Genomic DNA, 16,366 nt, shown 5'->3' with positions numbered 1-16,366 from the left:
TGAATTATCTGATTAACTTGACTTTTCCTTTGCAGATGTAGAAATCTACTTCATTATTTGCTGAGGTTAAACTACTGGATTAATTCCACAATTTAGAGAAAAAATTAAAACAAATTTTTCAGAAAAAAAGGGCTTAGTTTAGTTTTCAGAGAGATTAGAGTATTTTATTTTGCCCAATCAGAGCCCTTCAGCATAAAGAGACATTCATATACATATATATGAACATTTTCCAGAAACATTAATTTATAATACATTTTTTAAAATACCAGCTTAACGGTATTTATTTACAAAAATATTTCATTACCTACTTTTAAACCTTTTGCTGTGATGACAGTTTGTAAAGTACAGGAATGCAAAATAACTACAAAGTTTAACACATTTTTCTGTGTTTGCAATAGTGCTTTTTTTTTTTTTTAATGAAACAGTACACAGAGATGGGTTTTTTAATCATATTGAAAATGCATATTCCAGCAATCACCTTTGAGATAGTTACTGGACTGAGCAAGATTTAAAAAAAAAAAAATAAGTGCAGCAACTGAAAACTATCTGCATGTACATTTCAAGGTGGACACAAGCTCGAGCTCTATATCAAGCATGCTTGCCCCTGAAGTGGACAGTGTTAGCAAAACTTAATCTTGCTCTTTTTAACATTGTTTTTGGTGTTGCATTTACAATGAACCAATAGTATAAGTAGAAAGCAAGATGTTTTTCCAGTTCTATCATGTTAAGCAGAGGTCACACCTAAGGATCACAGTACCATTTATTTACAAAAAAAAAAAAAAAAAATTTAAAATTTAAAACATGATTTACCCTTTTTGCATTACTGTCTATTGGTATGTTGAATCTGTTTCCAATTCCTTACATTGTCTTCAGTGGAAGCAAAATTTAAACAACACAAAACACACTGCATAAAAAAAACCCCAAAACTCCCAAATAAATAGGATTCCATTGTCATTAGCCTATATCCATTTTAAATGCCCAAGCCAAACAACCTACAATAAATTAACACTGATTTATTTACATCACATACACTATAAAATTTTAATTTAACCTATAAGCCTCATTGTGAAATACTGGCAAAACTGACATTCATGATTTTTCTGATGTAAAGAGTGCAATAAAAAGCGCAATTACACATAGTCCTGGACTACTGCACTCCATTTGTAAATGAGTGTGTCTAGTAATTTAAGACTGTATTAGAAACTGAAGAGAGCAATGTTATAAGCTTGACAACTGGGAAGTTATTCAGCTGAGAAAGGTAAGCAAAAGTTTTCCCTTTAATTTTGTTGTTGTTACCACTATTTTCTGTCCACAGAACCTTTAAAACTTCTGTGGTATAGTAAGATCATTAATATTCACAGGAAAAACAATTCCCATAGCACTTTACAAGAAATTGATCAGTGATGAAAAGTATAATTAAAAAAAACTGTGAACAGTATCTTCACATTCATTTTCAAATGAAAAAAAATAACTTATGGGCATAAATTTCAACTCAAGAAAACAAACACCCTGAAAGGGAAAAGAACAAAAAGAAGACACTTAAAGATAGAGAAATGCTCTTTTTCAAAGTAAATACAGATTAAAAAGTCTAGGAATATTGATCAAGTATCAAACTGATAAGGAACAAATTCTATAAACTACAAAATAAAAACCTTCATTGACAAAAATACATAAACTCTGTTTTCATTTTTGGAAATTTATTTTTAAAAAAGGTAGAAGAAAATATCTGGAAAACTATTTTAAATATATATATATATATATATATTTTAAAACAATAGTTAAGGTAGGCATCCAACAGCAAGCTGCAGGTATTGAGAAAGACCTTGTAATTATTGTTGTGGGCATTTTCCCCAAAATAAAATTAATATTTGAAAATGCTCAATAGAGGGTTTCTTTTAACCATAGGAATGGTATCTTTCCTGTCATGTGTGAAGACTTTTGAATGATGTATGCTTCTTTAAAATTAATTGTATCTCGATATGAGATACCAGTATTTCTTATTATAAGCGTAAAACATAACTTTTTGTATGGATAATATACATACTTTTTAAGTACTTCGACTTAAACTTAACAAGTTCACCATTTTTAAAATTAAAGAATACATTTATAAAAATTCCATTTTAAAACTAAAAGTATATTCTCTAGCAGTATGTATAAATATAACATGTTACTGTATGATCTTAAAACAAATCTGAAAGTGTTGCAATAATTTAAGACCTAGAACACTGAAACAAACAGCATATGATTTTACTATTTTTTATCCTTGAAAACTATATAAAACCCTATTGAAGGTTTTAAAACTATGATCAGTTTAATTGTTTAAACTAGCAGCATATTCACGATTTTGGTATGTTTTATACATATGTGTCACTTGATTTGAATGGAGAAATGTGAATTCAATGACAATAAAAAGTCTTCTTTACCTAAAAAAGTGCAGAAAAAATTCAAGTTTAAAGTTCAGTGCTCTTTATTTTGCAAAAACAAACAAAATCCCAAAAGTTAAAATGTAAAATAAATCTCTGCCACACAAAATTTACCTTTGGATATAGCTTTTCTAATGTCACGTGAGAAAACGCCTTAAGCAAAACATATATGGAATATAGAACTCAGGGTGAAACTTTGAAGTCCATGGTGTCTTTCGCCTATTTTTCCTTTCCTCAGTTGTTTTCCCACCACTCCTGTAATCAAAAACTATGTAACACTTTCAGACTTGTTTAAAACATATATCTACACAAAATAACTTCAGAGAAACCTACAATTAAAAAGTTCTAAGGAAAAGAGATATGTCTTTCTTTAAAGTTCTGTACTTAAATTGTCATCTACTACACATAATAACAGACCATTAGCAGCATTTTTTCACATCCATTAGAAAATCAAATTAAGAAGTTAGCAATAGCTCAGTTATATCTATAACCATTTTTGGAAACAGTACAATTGAAATGCAAACCAAGGGAATTAAGATGATGCAAAACTTCAAATGATGTAATATACAGAAGTTATCAGAAAGTTTCAAATAATCTTCTAAAGCAAATACATATGGATTTTGGTTTGAAAAGTGAAATGAACCAGATATGTGGTACATATATGGAAACCACTTCCTATTGACAGACTGCTAGTCAATGAATACTTCAATGATTTTAGAGTCAAGGACAAAGGCAACAAAAAATAATGTTTGAAGATATGGAGGAAGCACATAAAAATCTTTCATTTTTCTAATATTTTCTATTTTGACTTTTTTTTTTTGGTTTGTTTTCCTGAAATCTTGGCTTGCTGGTGACTATAACTTTTTGTGTTAGAAAAAAAATAGAGATGTTACCTCTCAAATTACAATAAATTCCCTGGGTTAGTTATTACTGCAGACTGTCTCTTATCTACAGACTGAATCAAGTATAACTCTGAGAAGCTTATTTCCTATTTTCAAAAATACTTCAAGCTTTCTAATCCTACGTGAGTTTCTAGTTTGCTGTGCATAATTTGTAGATTAATTTAAAAATGAAATAAAATAACTTGAAATATTGATTCAAGGTTTTCTTATAAAATCCACCTCAGGTAAATGTATTTACTTCTCTATTTGAAAATAATTACAAGATTGGTTCATTTTATATACAACAGGAAAAATGACAGTTGATATAAAAATTAAGTTGATATACAATTAACACAAAACAACATAGCAAATCAAATAATTGGAGCTAATATGCCCTTACACATGAATGGGGAACCAACCGTTCATGTATATTACTTTACTTAGTGCTTCTCAACTTCAAATCCATTAACTACTGATTTTACTGATGACACGAAACTGTACCTTTAAAAAATGGCCTTTGAAAACTTCCTGTGACATATCATGGAACAGTGGGTTTATTAGATAATATATGATACAAATTAAGCAATTTGTAAACTGCTACATGTTCATTATAAAGCTGGCATTAACTAAACAGAAATGTTACTCATCGGTCTTCCTACAAATTCAAAAACTTTTGAAAATGACTGTATTTTAAAAATATTTCTTTTGGCTTGATCAATCATCTCTATCACATATATTCAATCTCTCCCTAATGACAAAGTAAATTTTAATGTAAACTTTCATATCCCGTAGTGCACGTCATAAAATGTAAACATAAGAGCTTTATCAATGAAAACAGTAAAGAGGAAAAACACAAAACAGACTTGTGAAATTAACATGTTCTATATAAACCTTTAATGATTGTATGGAATAGAAAAACAACCATCATGTTTGCTATCAATTTGTGCTCTGATTATTTCTTAATGACAAAAGAAAATGGTTTTAAACTATTTTTTTTGTAGAAGAAAATATTTTAAATTTCATTAAGTATAATGCTTATAGATTATTCATCCTTTGTCGCTTTCAGAACGATCGGTAATAATCTCGGATGAGCCTGCAGAATGAGCTCACCTACTTCCGGGTCTATCCCATTATCTCTCTTCTGTCTGTGTGTGCTGTTTTAGTACCAGTCACTTACTGTCCACTGATGGTCTCATGTGCTTTATACTCCAGTACAGAAATAATTTAGTTACCAAAATGCACGTATTTTCCTTTTCGGTTTTTCAAAACCTTGAAAGGACACGTACAGATTTATAGTATATTTCTACAGAAAATACTTTGTAGGTCAGACTAGACTCTTAGATAATTATTGACAATGGATGCTTTTGAGTTTTTCCATGCGACGGCATGTGCACTAAGAGTTAATTGCCTCATCACCTGAGTGTACTGGAACTGTTAGCAAATGAAGGGCGCTTTTTTTTATTTTTAAAGGGAGCTGAACATTTTACTGAAATAATGAAACATTTTTTAAAGCAATTTTAATCAAACAATGCAAAGGTACATTGGGTTAAACATTTTATAAAAATTCAAGCAAAATTAAAAACTTAGCTGATTTCAACATCTCCACAAATTTAACCAGTAAGTATTTTGGTCAAATCCACCTTTAGCTGAATTAATGAGCACAATGACAAGAGACATTGAAGTATTCTCCTCAGCACAATGGAGGTTTTTCTCACTTTCCACACTGCACAGTCACTACATGGAAACTCCCAGAATGATGAGCAGTTCAGTCATGCTCTACACTTTTCTTTTCAATGAAAAGTGATGTATCGCCTTGTTTTGCTTTTGACAAAATATGGACTAAACACAAGTATACAATAACAAGAATCCAAGGGTAGCCCATACACAAGTCAACTATGTGTATGTTTTTATTATTTAAAGCCCACCATTCAGCTTATCTGTCTAAAGATATGGTAACAAACAGTTTGTTGTTTTTTTTTTTCACTAATGATACTGATGACCAGTCAGCTGAAGGGAGGGAAAGTCCAAGACAGCAGTTTATACTTCAGTCAATGATACAAACATAACTGTTTCAGCTTCGAGACTTCTGACTTACTGCTTCTCCCTCAAAGAGGTCAAACACTGATGGAAACAGGACAGCACGGAATCTGTTGGCATATGAAAGTTTAATACAGGAATGATCCAGGAATAGTCCCTGCCACGTCTCCTCGAATCCCTCTGTTTCTTCATTTGTAACATGTGACCACCATGCTAATTCCCAGACTGTCAGCTCATAGCTGGCCCGCACCATCTACTCCTCCTTGAGTGTGTGTGAGCACGCCTCAGTTAAAGCCACACGACTGAGGTAAGACAGGGCGTGATTGTGCTAGGAAAGAGCAGTATCCAGTGACAAACATCCCTTTCTTGTTAACTTTCTAAAGTGAAATCAATAACATAAAAAAGGAAAATTCTTTTTCCTTCTGGCTGATGTTGAACTTTAGCTGGGTTTCTGGTTATCAGAACTGGTACCACTTCTTATCTTTGTATTTCAACATCATCTAAAGGGGAGAAAATAAGAAAAAAACATGTTTAAAAAATGTTTAAGAATAACAACAGAATAACAGAATAACAACATTTATAAACTGGTTTCTATAGTTTTCTAAAACATTAAAATTATTCTGAAGCATTCTACAGTTTTTAATATTCAGTATTCATACTGAACGCAAGAAATAAGAACTGTTCTGTTTCAAGGAAAAAAAGACTATAACTATGAAGAACGAGCATAGAAGGTCCTCACATTTCTTAAAAGACATGATATAAGTAAGTTTTAGCTCAGTGCATTCTTTGGTGACATAAGCTAATAACTTAAAAAATAAGTAACTTTCAGTTCTCTTAACTGAATTAAAAATAAAGCTTAAAGAACCTGGAGAAGGCAAGGCCGAGACTAGTACTGCTGCCATCTACAGTTTGCTGAGCCGCTGTCTCTGAGCCATGTATGTTCCCTGCATGGATTCACTTGATCCTCACAACAACTCTATGTGCTGGGCATCGTTAGTCTCCCTGTTTTACAAATGAAGAAACTGAGGCTTAAAGAGGTTAGCCAAGATAACACAGTGGTGAAACTGGGATTTGAACTCATGTAGTCTAATCTAAAAACCCATGATTTAACCAACTCAATGTACTGTCTTTTTTATACTCTCAAATATGGCTGAGGAACATTTGGTAGAAGGGAAAAGCTAACAGCTAGGGATTGAGCTCTTGGCTAAATATTTAGACTGTAGATACATTCTGAGGCTGACTGAAATGTTACATGCCTTAGAGATCATAGTCAGGTTCATTGTTATGTGAACATAAGTCTTGACTTAGATTTGAAGGCATGGTGGGCTGCCGTCTATGGGGTCGCACAGAGTTGGACATGACTGAAGTGACTTAGCAGCAGCAGCAGCCTTTTTCTGAGATGTGTGGCCCTCATACAAGGACTCACAAAAATCTCTTTGAAAACCTGGAAAAATCTCTTAGCTCAAGTTACCTCTTTCATACATGCTAGCTGTCAACATTATTGAGCAAGCAAGAGATGGCTTTTGACCTAAAGTTTAAAGAAGAGCTATTACTGACAGACTGGGTACTCAAATGTAAAAACAACCTTAATACGGTGTCTTCAGGTAATAAAAGCAAAATGTCTTTGAGGGCTAGGCTAGGAACTAAATGTGAGAAGTAGCCCAGTATGAAGTATCAGGGAGTGGCAGACCTGTCAAAATGAGAAACATGTACTCCATTCCACCTGCTGCTGTTGCTAAGTCACCTCAGTCGTGTCCTACTCTGTGCGACCCCAGAGACTGCAGCCCACCAGGCTCCCCTGTCCCTAGGATTCTCCAGGCAAGAGTACTGGAGTGGGTTGCCAGTTCCTTCTCCAATGCATGAAAGTGAAAGTGAAGTCGCTCAGTCGTGCCGGACTCTTAGCGACCCCATGGATTGCAGCCTACCAGGCTCCTCTGCCCATGAGATTTTCCAGGCAAGAGTACTGGAGTGGGTTGCCATTGCCTTCTCTGCCATTCCACCTAACAGACTTCAGTTTTTCAAGGGTGTTACTCTGGCTAACAAAGTGTATTTGTAGGAGGGCCAATTAGGGCTCCCTTACTTCATAGTCTCTGTTTCTAACCTCCATCACAGCTTCCTCGTTCATCAAGATGAATTCACTGCAAAAATGCACATTACTCCTCTGCATGAATTGGTCTACAGACACATTTAGTATCATTTCCCTGGATTAAATCTACCTAAAGAATCAAGAGATAAATTATTTTCTTTTCTAGCAGAAGTTAGTAGTACAATCTGAGGAATTTAGGAAAATTAACTTTGTTTTTATTGATTTTGTTTAAAAAAAAAGCCTGAAGGGGGAGCAGGTTCCTTCAAAATTAATGAACTTCAGTTGAGAGATCAAAGGCTACTTAGAGTCTTGTAATGGTTCCCTCTAGTGGCAAAATTTAGGAATCTGCAACCATACTGAGGATATGAGAAGAAAATTTGTGTGTCAAAATACAACAGATATAAAAATACAATAATTTTCATACTTGCTTTATCTAGGCTTTTTGCCTTAGGTATCTGTTTGACAGACATACCTCGTGAGCATGTTTAGAGAATGAGTCTGCACTGGATAACATAGCTGCAGTTCTTTCTTCCAGGTCGCTAAGTTTCTGCCCTCTCTCGTCCAGTGCCAGCCGGGCTCGTGCGAGTTCACCAACAACACCAGATGCCGCTCCTTTCACGCCTTCAATGCCACCAGGGCCAGGGATGTGCTGAGCAAGGCTCCTTGAAGCCTTTCCTGAGGACGATTCTCCAACTGAATGATTTGACACATGAAAGAGTAACCCAGAAAATGAAAACTTTAATTAATGTAAAATTCTATCTTCTGACAGCATTAAAACACACTTGACTGACAATATAATTGAAGTATTTTTATATATTACTTTGTAATTATTATGTATTTTATTATGATTGTTTTAGCAATTAACTTTTAGATACTTTTCAAGTATATAGAAATACAACATATATTAATAAATATTTCATTCTAGTTCATATAGTAGAACTTGAGCAAAAAAGTGACAATTATTTGTTGGAATGGATGATGGGTACACTGATACCACTTTAATAACAGTAAAAAAATCACTCTTAAGTGTCCAAAAATTAAAGATATTTAAATTCAAAGACACAGATTTAAATATACGTATTTGTTTTATTCACTCTGTACTTTCCTCACACTTGAAATACTATGCTTCGGCTTAGAAGAAAAATGTAGAATTTATTCAGTATTTCTTTTCAGTCTCCAAAAGTTGTATGTAACCACATTCCTTTCTTTCTATCCATTTATCTTGTTGCTTACCAAATAGATCACGTTTGTCTTCAACAGATCTCAGGAATTTATTGCTTCCTTTTTCTTTGCAACCTAGACCCTCATGACCTAACAACCTAATGCCTGCAAGTCTTCAAAATTCTGTTAAAAACTGATGTCAGATTCCCTCTTACTTTAGTATACATTCTTTCTTTAGAAATGTAATTCATACCATAAAATTTACTCCTAAACAATTCAGTAACTTGAAGTTTATTCAGAAGGCTGTACAACTACTAATTCTCAAGCATTTTTATCACTCAAAAACAAAACACCCAAACAACTACATGATTATTAGCAGTGACTTTCCATTTCCTCGTCGTCTCAGTCCTTGGCAATCAATAATCCCCTCTGTCTCCATAAATTTTCCTATTTTGAACATTTCATACAAATGATTCACACACTTCTTTCACTTAATGTCAAGATTCAATCATATGGTAGCATGTGGCAGTACTTCATCCTTTTTAATAATCGAGTAATATTCTATTGTATGGATATGGATATATAATATTTTGTTTATCTATTCATCAGTTGATGGGCATTTGAGTTGTTGCCACTTTTTGGCTGTTATGAATAGTGCTGCTATGAACATCTGTACGTTTTTGTGTGAACACATGTTTTCAATTCTCTTGGGTGTACACTTAGTCATGGAATTGTTGGGTCACGTAACTTCATGTTTAACTTCTTGAGAAATTGCTGGAGTTTTCCAAAGAGGTTACACTATTTTATATTTCCACCAGCAACTTGTAAGGGTTCCAATTTCTCCATATTCTTGAGAAGATCATCTTTTTGAATACAGCCATCCTGGTAAATGTGAAGTGGTATTTCATGGTGGTTTTCATTTGCATTTCTCTAACGACAAAAGATATTGAGCATCTTTGCACGTGTTTATTGGCAATTTGTATGTTTTCTTTGGAGAAAAGTCTATTCAAACCCTTTGCCCATTTAAAATTGGACTATTTGGCTTTTTATTGTTGAGTAAGAATAAAAAAATTTTAAGAATTTTTTTTAACACTCTGGCTATTAGACTCAATAGATATCATTATGTTTTCTTACTTCTAATTTTAGAACTCAATTTATTGTTTTCTTTGGTTGGTTTTGATTTAGGTGTCATATCTGAGAAACCATTGTGTAATCTAAGGTTGCAAAGATTTACACTTAGGTTTTCTTCTAAGAGTTTTATAGTTTTAGCTCTTACATTGAGGTCTTTGATCCATTTTGAGTTATTAATTTTTGTGTACGGTATGAGTTGGATTCTCTTGCATGTGGATATCCACTGTCCCAACACCATCTGTTAAAAGACCACTCTCTCACCACTGGAGTTTCTTGGCGTCCATGTAGAAAATCACCTGACCACACATGTATGGGCTTGTTTCTGGACATTCAATTCTTTTCCATTGGTCTATGTATCCATTCTAATGCCTGTACCACACTATCTTGATCGATCCCCGATTTGTAACAACACTGGAAATCAAAATGTGACTCAGATCTTTTTTCTTTACAAAAAAAAGTGTGTGTGTGTGTGTGTGGCTATTTTGAATCCTTTCCATTTCCATATGAATCTTAGAAGCAGCTTATTTCTTTCTTCAAAAAACCGGCTTGGACTTTGACAGGGATTGTGTTGAATATATAGATCAATATGGGGAGTACTGCCGTCTCAGCAACATTACATTTTCCAATCCATGAACGCAGATATTAATCCATTTATGTCTTAATTTCTTTAAATGATGTTTGAATTTTTTAGCATATTTTTTAGTGTATGTTCTAGTATTTCATCTTTTTGATAAAGGAAACTCCTTTCTTAATTTTTGTTTTGTCCATTGCTAGTGTATAGAAATGCAATTGACTCTTTATATGGACCTTGTATCCTAAAATCTTGTTGAACATGTTTATTGCCTAGAATGTGTTTTATTTTTTAATTAAAATTTTATTTTGGCTGCACAGTGCAGCTTGCAGGATCTTATTCCCCAAGCAGGGATTGAGCCCCGGGCCACAGCAGTGGAAGCGCTGAGTCCTAACCACCAGTAGTGAACCACTGTGTGTGTGGTTTCCTGAAGATTTTCTACAGGCAGGGCTGTCATCTGCAAAGAGAGACAGTTTCATTCCTTCCATTCCAACTGCATGCCAGCTATAGTCTTTTTGCCTAATTGCCCTGGTTAAAGACTCTAGTACAGTGTTAAACAGAAAAGGAGAGAACTTTTGAATTCCCAAATAAAATTTAGAGTAAGTTACAAAGTTTGGGGCAGCGAGTTGATAAGGGCTTCATTAAATGTTTATTTGTGTATATGCTCACATCAGTTTTACTCTTAAGCTATGGCTTAAGTCCTTAAGCTTGGTCCTTGGGGTCCTTTCAAAGAGGAAGCGTTATTTATCAGGGTTGCCACCTTAGCCAATTCTGGGAGCCTACCTGGCTGGTCTTAACACAGTTCAGAACTGCAGCTTGCTGCTTTAGATTAGCGAAGTACTCCAGGGCAAAAGTGGCCTCAGGCTGCAATACTTACCACCTTTCCCCATGTGTATTTTCTTCATTATGTCGTTAGCTCATTGATGTTTATAAAAATTGAATTTTGTACAGCTTTATCAATTAATTTTGGTAAGAATGTTATTCTAAATAATCAGTCCCCCATGACTTGAAGAGCAGTCATTTTTTAAATGAATTACAACTGACCAATCCTCATTACCCAGATGACTGACCAATCATTAGGATAAATTTTTAAAATGAAACTGTACTACACTCTTACTTGCTAATATTTAGTCTCACAGTTTTTCTAGTAAACTAAACAGAAAAGGAAAATTTTAGAATATTCTAGTAAAAAACAAAGAATAAAAGAAAATAAAAATTCAAGAATAGCTAATAGCTCCTATTTGAAAGAAAGGTGAAACATTCATCAATTTACTAGTTCATTCAAGGACCAGTTTCCAATTTGTGCCAATTCTATGGAAGATAGTACATGAACTAGACTTTACATTTTAAATAAGCTTCTAAGTGCAATGAGAGTAGTTCCGGAGGTTTTGTAAGATAAAATAAATGTTTATGTAAAAACTTTTTCGAAGTTAAGGTTATCAATTAAAGTCTATTACAGAATTAAAATAATAATAAAGATCATATTTAACGAAAGTTAGAAAATATTTTCAAATTACTCACTTAAAGTTTATTCCTTTTTAGCCTGAAGCCATGCTGATTTTGATTTGCTGAGTAAACTATTCCCCTGATTTGAGTTAGAATATGGCAGAAAACAATTTTATGCATTTTGCTAAAAGATGGATCCATCAATTGTCGTGACAGAGAGGAAAAAGGTGAACATAAATTTATACACGTAATAAAAATTTACATGGCTTGAATGTTTGTTTTATAGATATATTATCCAAATTAAATAAATCAACTTACATAGTTCTTCTCTATCAAGAGATTGTGCACCACCTCCAAACAAGCCTTTAAAGAATCCCCTGTTTGGTGCTTCAGGTGTTTCTACAGGAGTGAAGAGTTCACCCAACATTTCCTTTAAAATCAAAACAGATTGTAATTGTTAAAGTTTCAGGGACACTAAACTATAATCACAAAACCAGCCCTGTAAACTCTTTAACTAAAACTTATAACATCAGCTGTTGAGGTTCACAATTAATGAGCACATTTCAAATGATCAGATCTAGAACAGTCTGATTTGGTCAAACAGTAAATTAAGATTAATTTGATTAAGAGTAACTTGTTGTTTGCTACTTTGGCTAGATTACTTTCTTCACATTTTAAACAAAGATGATTTAAGCTTAAACTGTAAGGAGATTCCAATATTTATGATAAAATATTCATATAACTATAACTTATTATCAAGAATTGGTAACTGTATTAATAACTAGGTCTTCTTACATTAGAAATAAGAAAATATATTAGCAAATGGAAGTCTAGTGTAATGATAGCTGAGTCAGAAAATCAGTAATTTAGAAAGACACATCTTTTTTCATAAACATATGCTGGGAACAGAATTATGCCAACATACACCTGGAATTCCAGAAATCTGGCTGAGAGGTGGAAAGGCTTCTTTCTATACTGTCAGATTTTCCTGAAATTTTTGTCAATATTCTTCAGAGCACAGAAACGGTAAAGGTAAGTCAGCAGACAAGAAAAACTGCTGCCATTTTACTGACTTTGTAGATGAGACATAAAGAGAGAAGAGAAGTTTCTATAAAAGAAGGATGGTAGCAATATTATTTACAAGGCAACTCTGGGAACCTTTAAAAGCAAAATAAAAGTATAGTGAGGCTTGGGACTGCATTTCTGCCCAGTAAAGAGAAGTAGCTATGATGGAAATGACAAGTACACGATTGGTTCCAGGTAGTTCTGTCTGATATTACATTATAGTTGGAGCTAAAAATATGTACTTTTTAGAGTTTCTTTCTTAGGGCTGGGCTAAGCAAGTTAATAAAGGATGTCCCAAGATTTTACTTTTAGACATATCCATATTTCTTTTTTTCATTTTTTGGTTGCACCTTTTGTTTTGTGGGATTTTAATTCCCTGACCAGAGATTGAGGCCAGGCCCTCAGCTATAATGAGAGCATGGAGTCTTAACCACTGACTGCCAGGGAATTCACAGGTACACCCGTATTAATGTTGTCTCCCCAACCAGATTATAAATGAAAGGAGATAATGTTAACAATATACAACACAGAGTTTCATTTATAAGGCTGAAGTGGATTGAAGGCTTTACATTTAAATTTTCTTTCCTCTTGATTTCTATAAAGTGGAGTAAAACTAGAATGAAAAACTCCCTAAAGTCAATCAATCAAACCTGTTAAAATCCACCATAGAATATACTAATACCTATTATTTAATTCAAATTTACATTTGCCTGTATAACAAAGGTGATTTTAGACATATTTCCAATCTTTTTTATACAATACTCTACAGATTATAATTTAAACTGCATTTATTAAGTCGATACAACAAACTGCAAACAGCTACCATTTGAGTGTCTTTTATGCTAAATCAATAATAAGAGATATATAGACATATATAGAGCAACCCACTCCAGTATTCTTGCCTGGAGAATCCCAGGGACGGGGGAGCCTGGTGGGCTGCCGTCTATGGGGTCACACAGAGTCGGACACGACTAAAGCGACTTAGCAGCAGCAGCAGCAGCACAGAGTCACAGCATAGAGTAATACGACAGATATAGAGTCACAGCATAAAAATACACTCTTTCAAATTTACCTCACTTTAGAACAGTGGTTTACTCTTCTTACTTAGTATTTAATGATCATGTAATTTTGTAAGTATAAAGTAGGATATTTAAAATGCAGAGATTATAGTTATAAATTAAGAGTCACTATAGTGTACTGGGATGAGTATAAATTGGAACCACATGGACCTGGGTTTGATTCTCACCTCTGCCTTTTACATGCAGAAGGATCTTAGGCAAGTCAGTCTCTCAGAGAACTGGTTTCCGTAACTTTATAAAGAAGTAATATTAATACTTACCTCTCAGGAATGTTACCAGGATTAAAGATAATGAAGAATATCTTTAATGAGTTAAGGATAACACAAAATGCCAAGATTAGATACTGAGTGATGTATACATTAAATAGAAAAACCTCCTTTCACATGGAGATGAAACAAATTAGAAAATATGAAGTCATTTATCTTTAGATTACCATTGTGAACATATACCTTTAAAGGAAGTTTAAAATTAGGCATTTCTTAAAGAATCTGCACAGTCTGTGATTAGTATTAGGATTTGGAGAGGAATACTGATGTTAAAAAAGTTATGTATTTCAATACCATTGAATAGTATCTTAAATACTTTTCATTTGTATTTAAATAAAAATTTTAATTATGATAAACATATTCTTTAGGATAATTAACTTTAATGACTAATAAACAATGGTGAAATCTAAATAGATTTTTATTATCTGTGATATTTCTCTACATCTAGTAATAGTAATACATCTGAAACAATGTCTGGAACTTTTAAACTACTCTAAAATATGAAGGTACAGAAACAAATATACTTGTCTGATGTTAGACAACTGTATCTCATTTGTGTTAATAAGTGATAAAATACAGGAATCTAATTTCATGAATGAGTCAATGCATACGCTTTATCACTTTTTTCTTAAACTGAACTGTAATATTAGCTGACTTATTTTATTACCTTCAGATATACAACATAGTGATTCAATATTTGTACAGATCACACTCCATTTAAAGTTATCATGAAACTGGGCCTTTCCTGGTGGCCCAGTAGCTAAGACTGTACTCCCAGTGCTGGGGGCCTGGGTTTGATTCCTGGTCAGGGAACTAGATCCCACATGCTGCAGTTAAAGAGCCTGCATACTACAACGAAGACAGAACTAAGACCTGAAGCAGCCAAACAAATGAATAAAAGTTAAAAAAATAATGATAAAATATTGGCTGTAGTCCCCATGCTGTACAATATATCCTTATAGTTTATTTATTTTATACATAGATGTAATCCATTATCCTTATATTGCTCTTCTTTCCTGCCCTCTACCCGCTGGTAACCCCTAGTTTTCTACATGTGTGAGTCTGTTACTGTTTTATTATAGATATTTATTTTTTAGATTTCACATATAAGTGATAATATACTGTATGCCTTTCTCTGACTTATTTCACTAAGATATTATGGTATATAGGTAACTGGCAAAATTTCATTCTCATTTTGGCTAAGTAGTATTCCATCATATGTATGTATATGTGTGCGTATATCTATCTATCTATCACATTTTCTTTATCCATTCATCTGCTGATGGGACACTTAGGTTCTTCCATATCTTGGCTACTCTAAGAATGGCTATCATCAAAAAGTCCACAAATAACAAATGCTGGTAAGGATGTGGAGGGAGGGAAACTGCTGATGGGAATTTAGCACACAGCTGGTAGGAATGTGAACTGGTGCAGCACTATGGAAAACTGCATGGAAGTTCTCCAAAAGACTAGAACTACCTTACGATCCAGCAATTCCACTCCGGGGTATACAGCTGAAGAAAATGAAAACACCAATATTCACGGCACTGTCTCAACACTAAGTATTACGTCAGGTGCAGATTTTCCTAGATGCCTTTTAAGTTCCCATTTATACCTTGTGTGACTTTTCTTTAATCAGGAATGGATGTTGAATTTTGTCAACTGCTTTTGTTTTTTAAATTTACTAATGTGAATTCCATAGATTGATTTATAAATGTGAAGTCAACTCTACATTCCTGGGATAAATCCTATTTGGTTATGATGAATTATCATGACCAGAATTATCCATCTGATATACTGTTAGGTTCAACTTGCTAAAATTTTGCTTAGAATTTTAACATCTATATTTGTAAAGAATATTGATTTATATGTAATTTTCTTTACTCTAAAATCATTGGTTTTGGTAACATGTTCTATGAACATACCATTAACAAGTTAGGAAACATTTCCCCTCTTTAACTTTTGAGAGATTTAAATAGAACTGGTACCATTTCTTCCTGAAATGTTGATAGAATTCACAAATGAAGCCACTGAGGCCTCAATTGTCTTTGTCCACGGTTTCTAACTTCAATTTCCCTATAGAATTCTCTGGGTTATCTATTTTTTTTCTTGAGTGAACTTTGGTAATATGTGTCTCACACCACATGTGCCCATTTCCTAAGTTTTTTAATTTACTGGCCTAAAGCTGTTCATGGTATTTCCTTATTATCCATTTTAAGT

At 33.4% G+C, this 16,366-nt stretch overlaps 1 protein-coding gene across 7 annotated transcripts in view; it reads right to left on the bottom strand.

Annotated features, from left to right (window-relative positions):
- Positions 1 to 137: 137 nt before the first annotated feature.
- STXBP5 (syntaxin binding protein 5) overlaps positions 138 to 16,366 on the bottom strand; it is a 159,507-nt gene continuing 143,278 nt past the window's right edge. For 5 of the 7 annotated variants that reach the window (XM_086316630.1, XM_086316632.1, XM_086316633.1 and 2 more), the window contains 3 exons: positions 12,055 to 12,166; positions 7,900 to 8,120; positions 138 to 5,841 (listed from right to left, as the gene is read on the bottom strand). In XM_086316630.1, coding sequence (XP_086172756.1) covers positions 5,800 to 5,841; positions 7,900 to 8,120; positions 12,055 to 12,166 — 375 coding nt within the window. In that variant the 3' untranslated portion in view covers positions 138 to 5,799. The remainder of the gene's footprint in view (positions 5,842 to 7,899; positions 8,121 to 12,054; positions 12,167 to 16,366) is intronic. The other 2 variants (XR_015132471.1, XR_015132473.1) reach the window with 2 other exon arrangements.

The sequence above is a fragment of the Bos grunniens genome, chromosome 9 (genome assembly GCF_055505025.1).
Source record: "Bos grunniens cultivar Pamir isolate PY7600 chromosome 9, Bosgru_T2T1.0, whole genome shotgun sequence".
Taxonomy (NCBI): domain Eukaryota; kingdom Metazoa; phylum Chordata; class Mammalia; order Artiodactyla; family Bovidae; genus Bos; species Bos grunniens.
The sequence above is the reverse complement of the archived record's forward strand: the minus strand, read 5'-3'. Positions and strand labels throughout refer to the sequence as shown.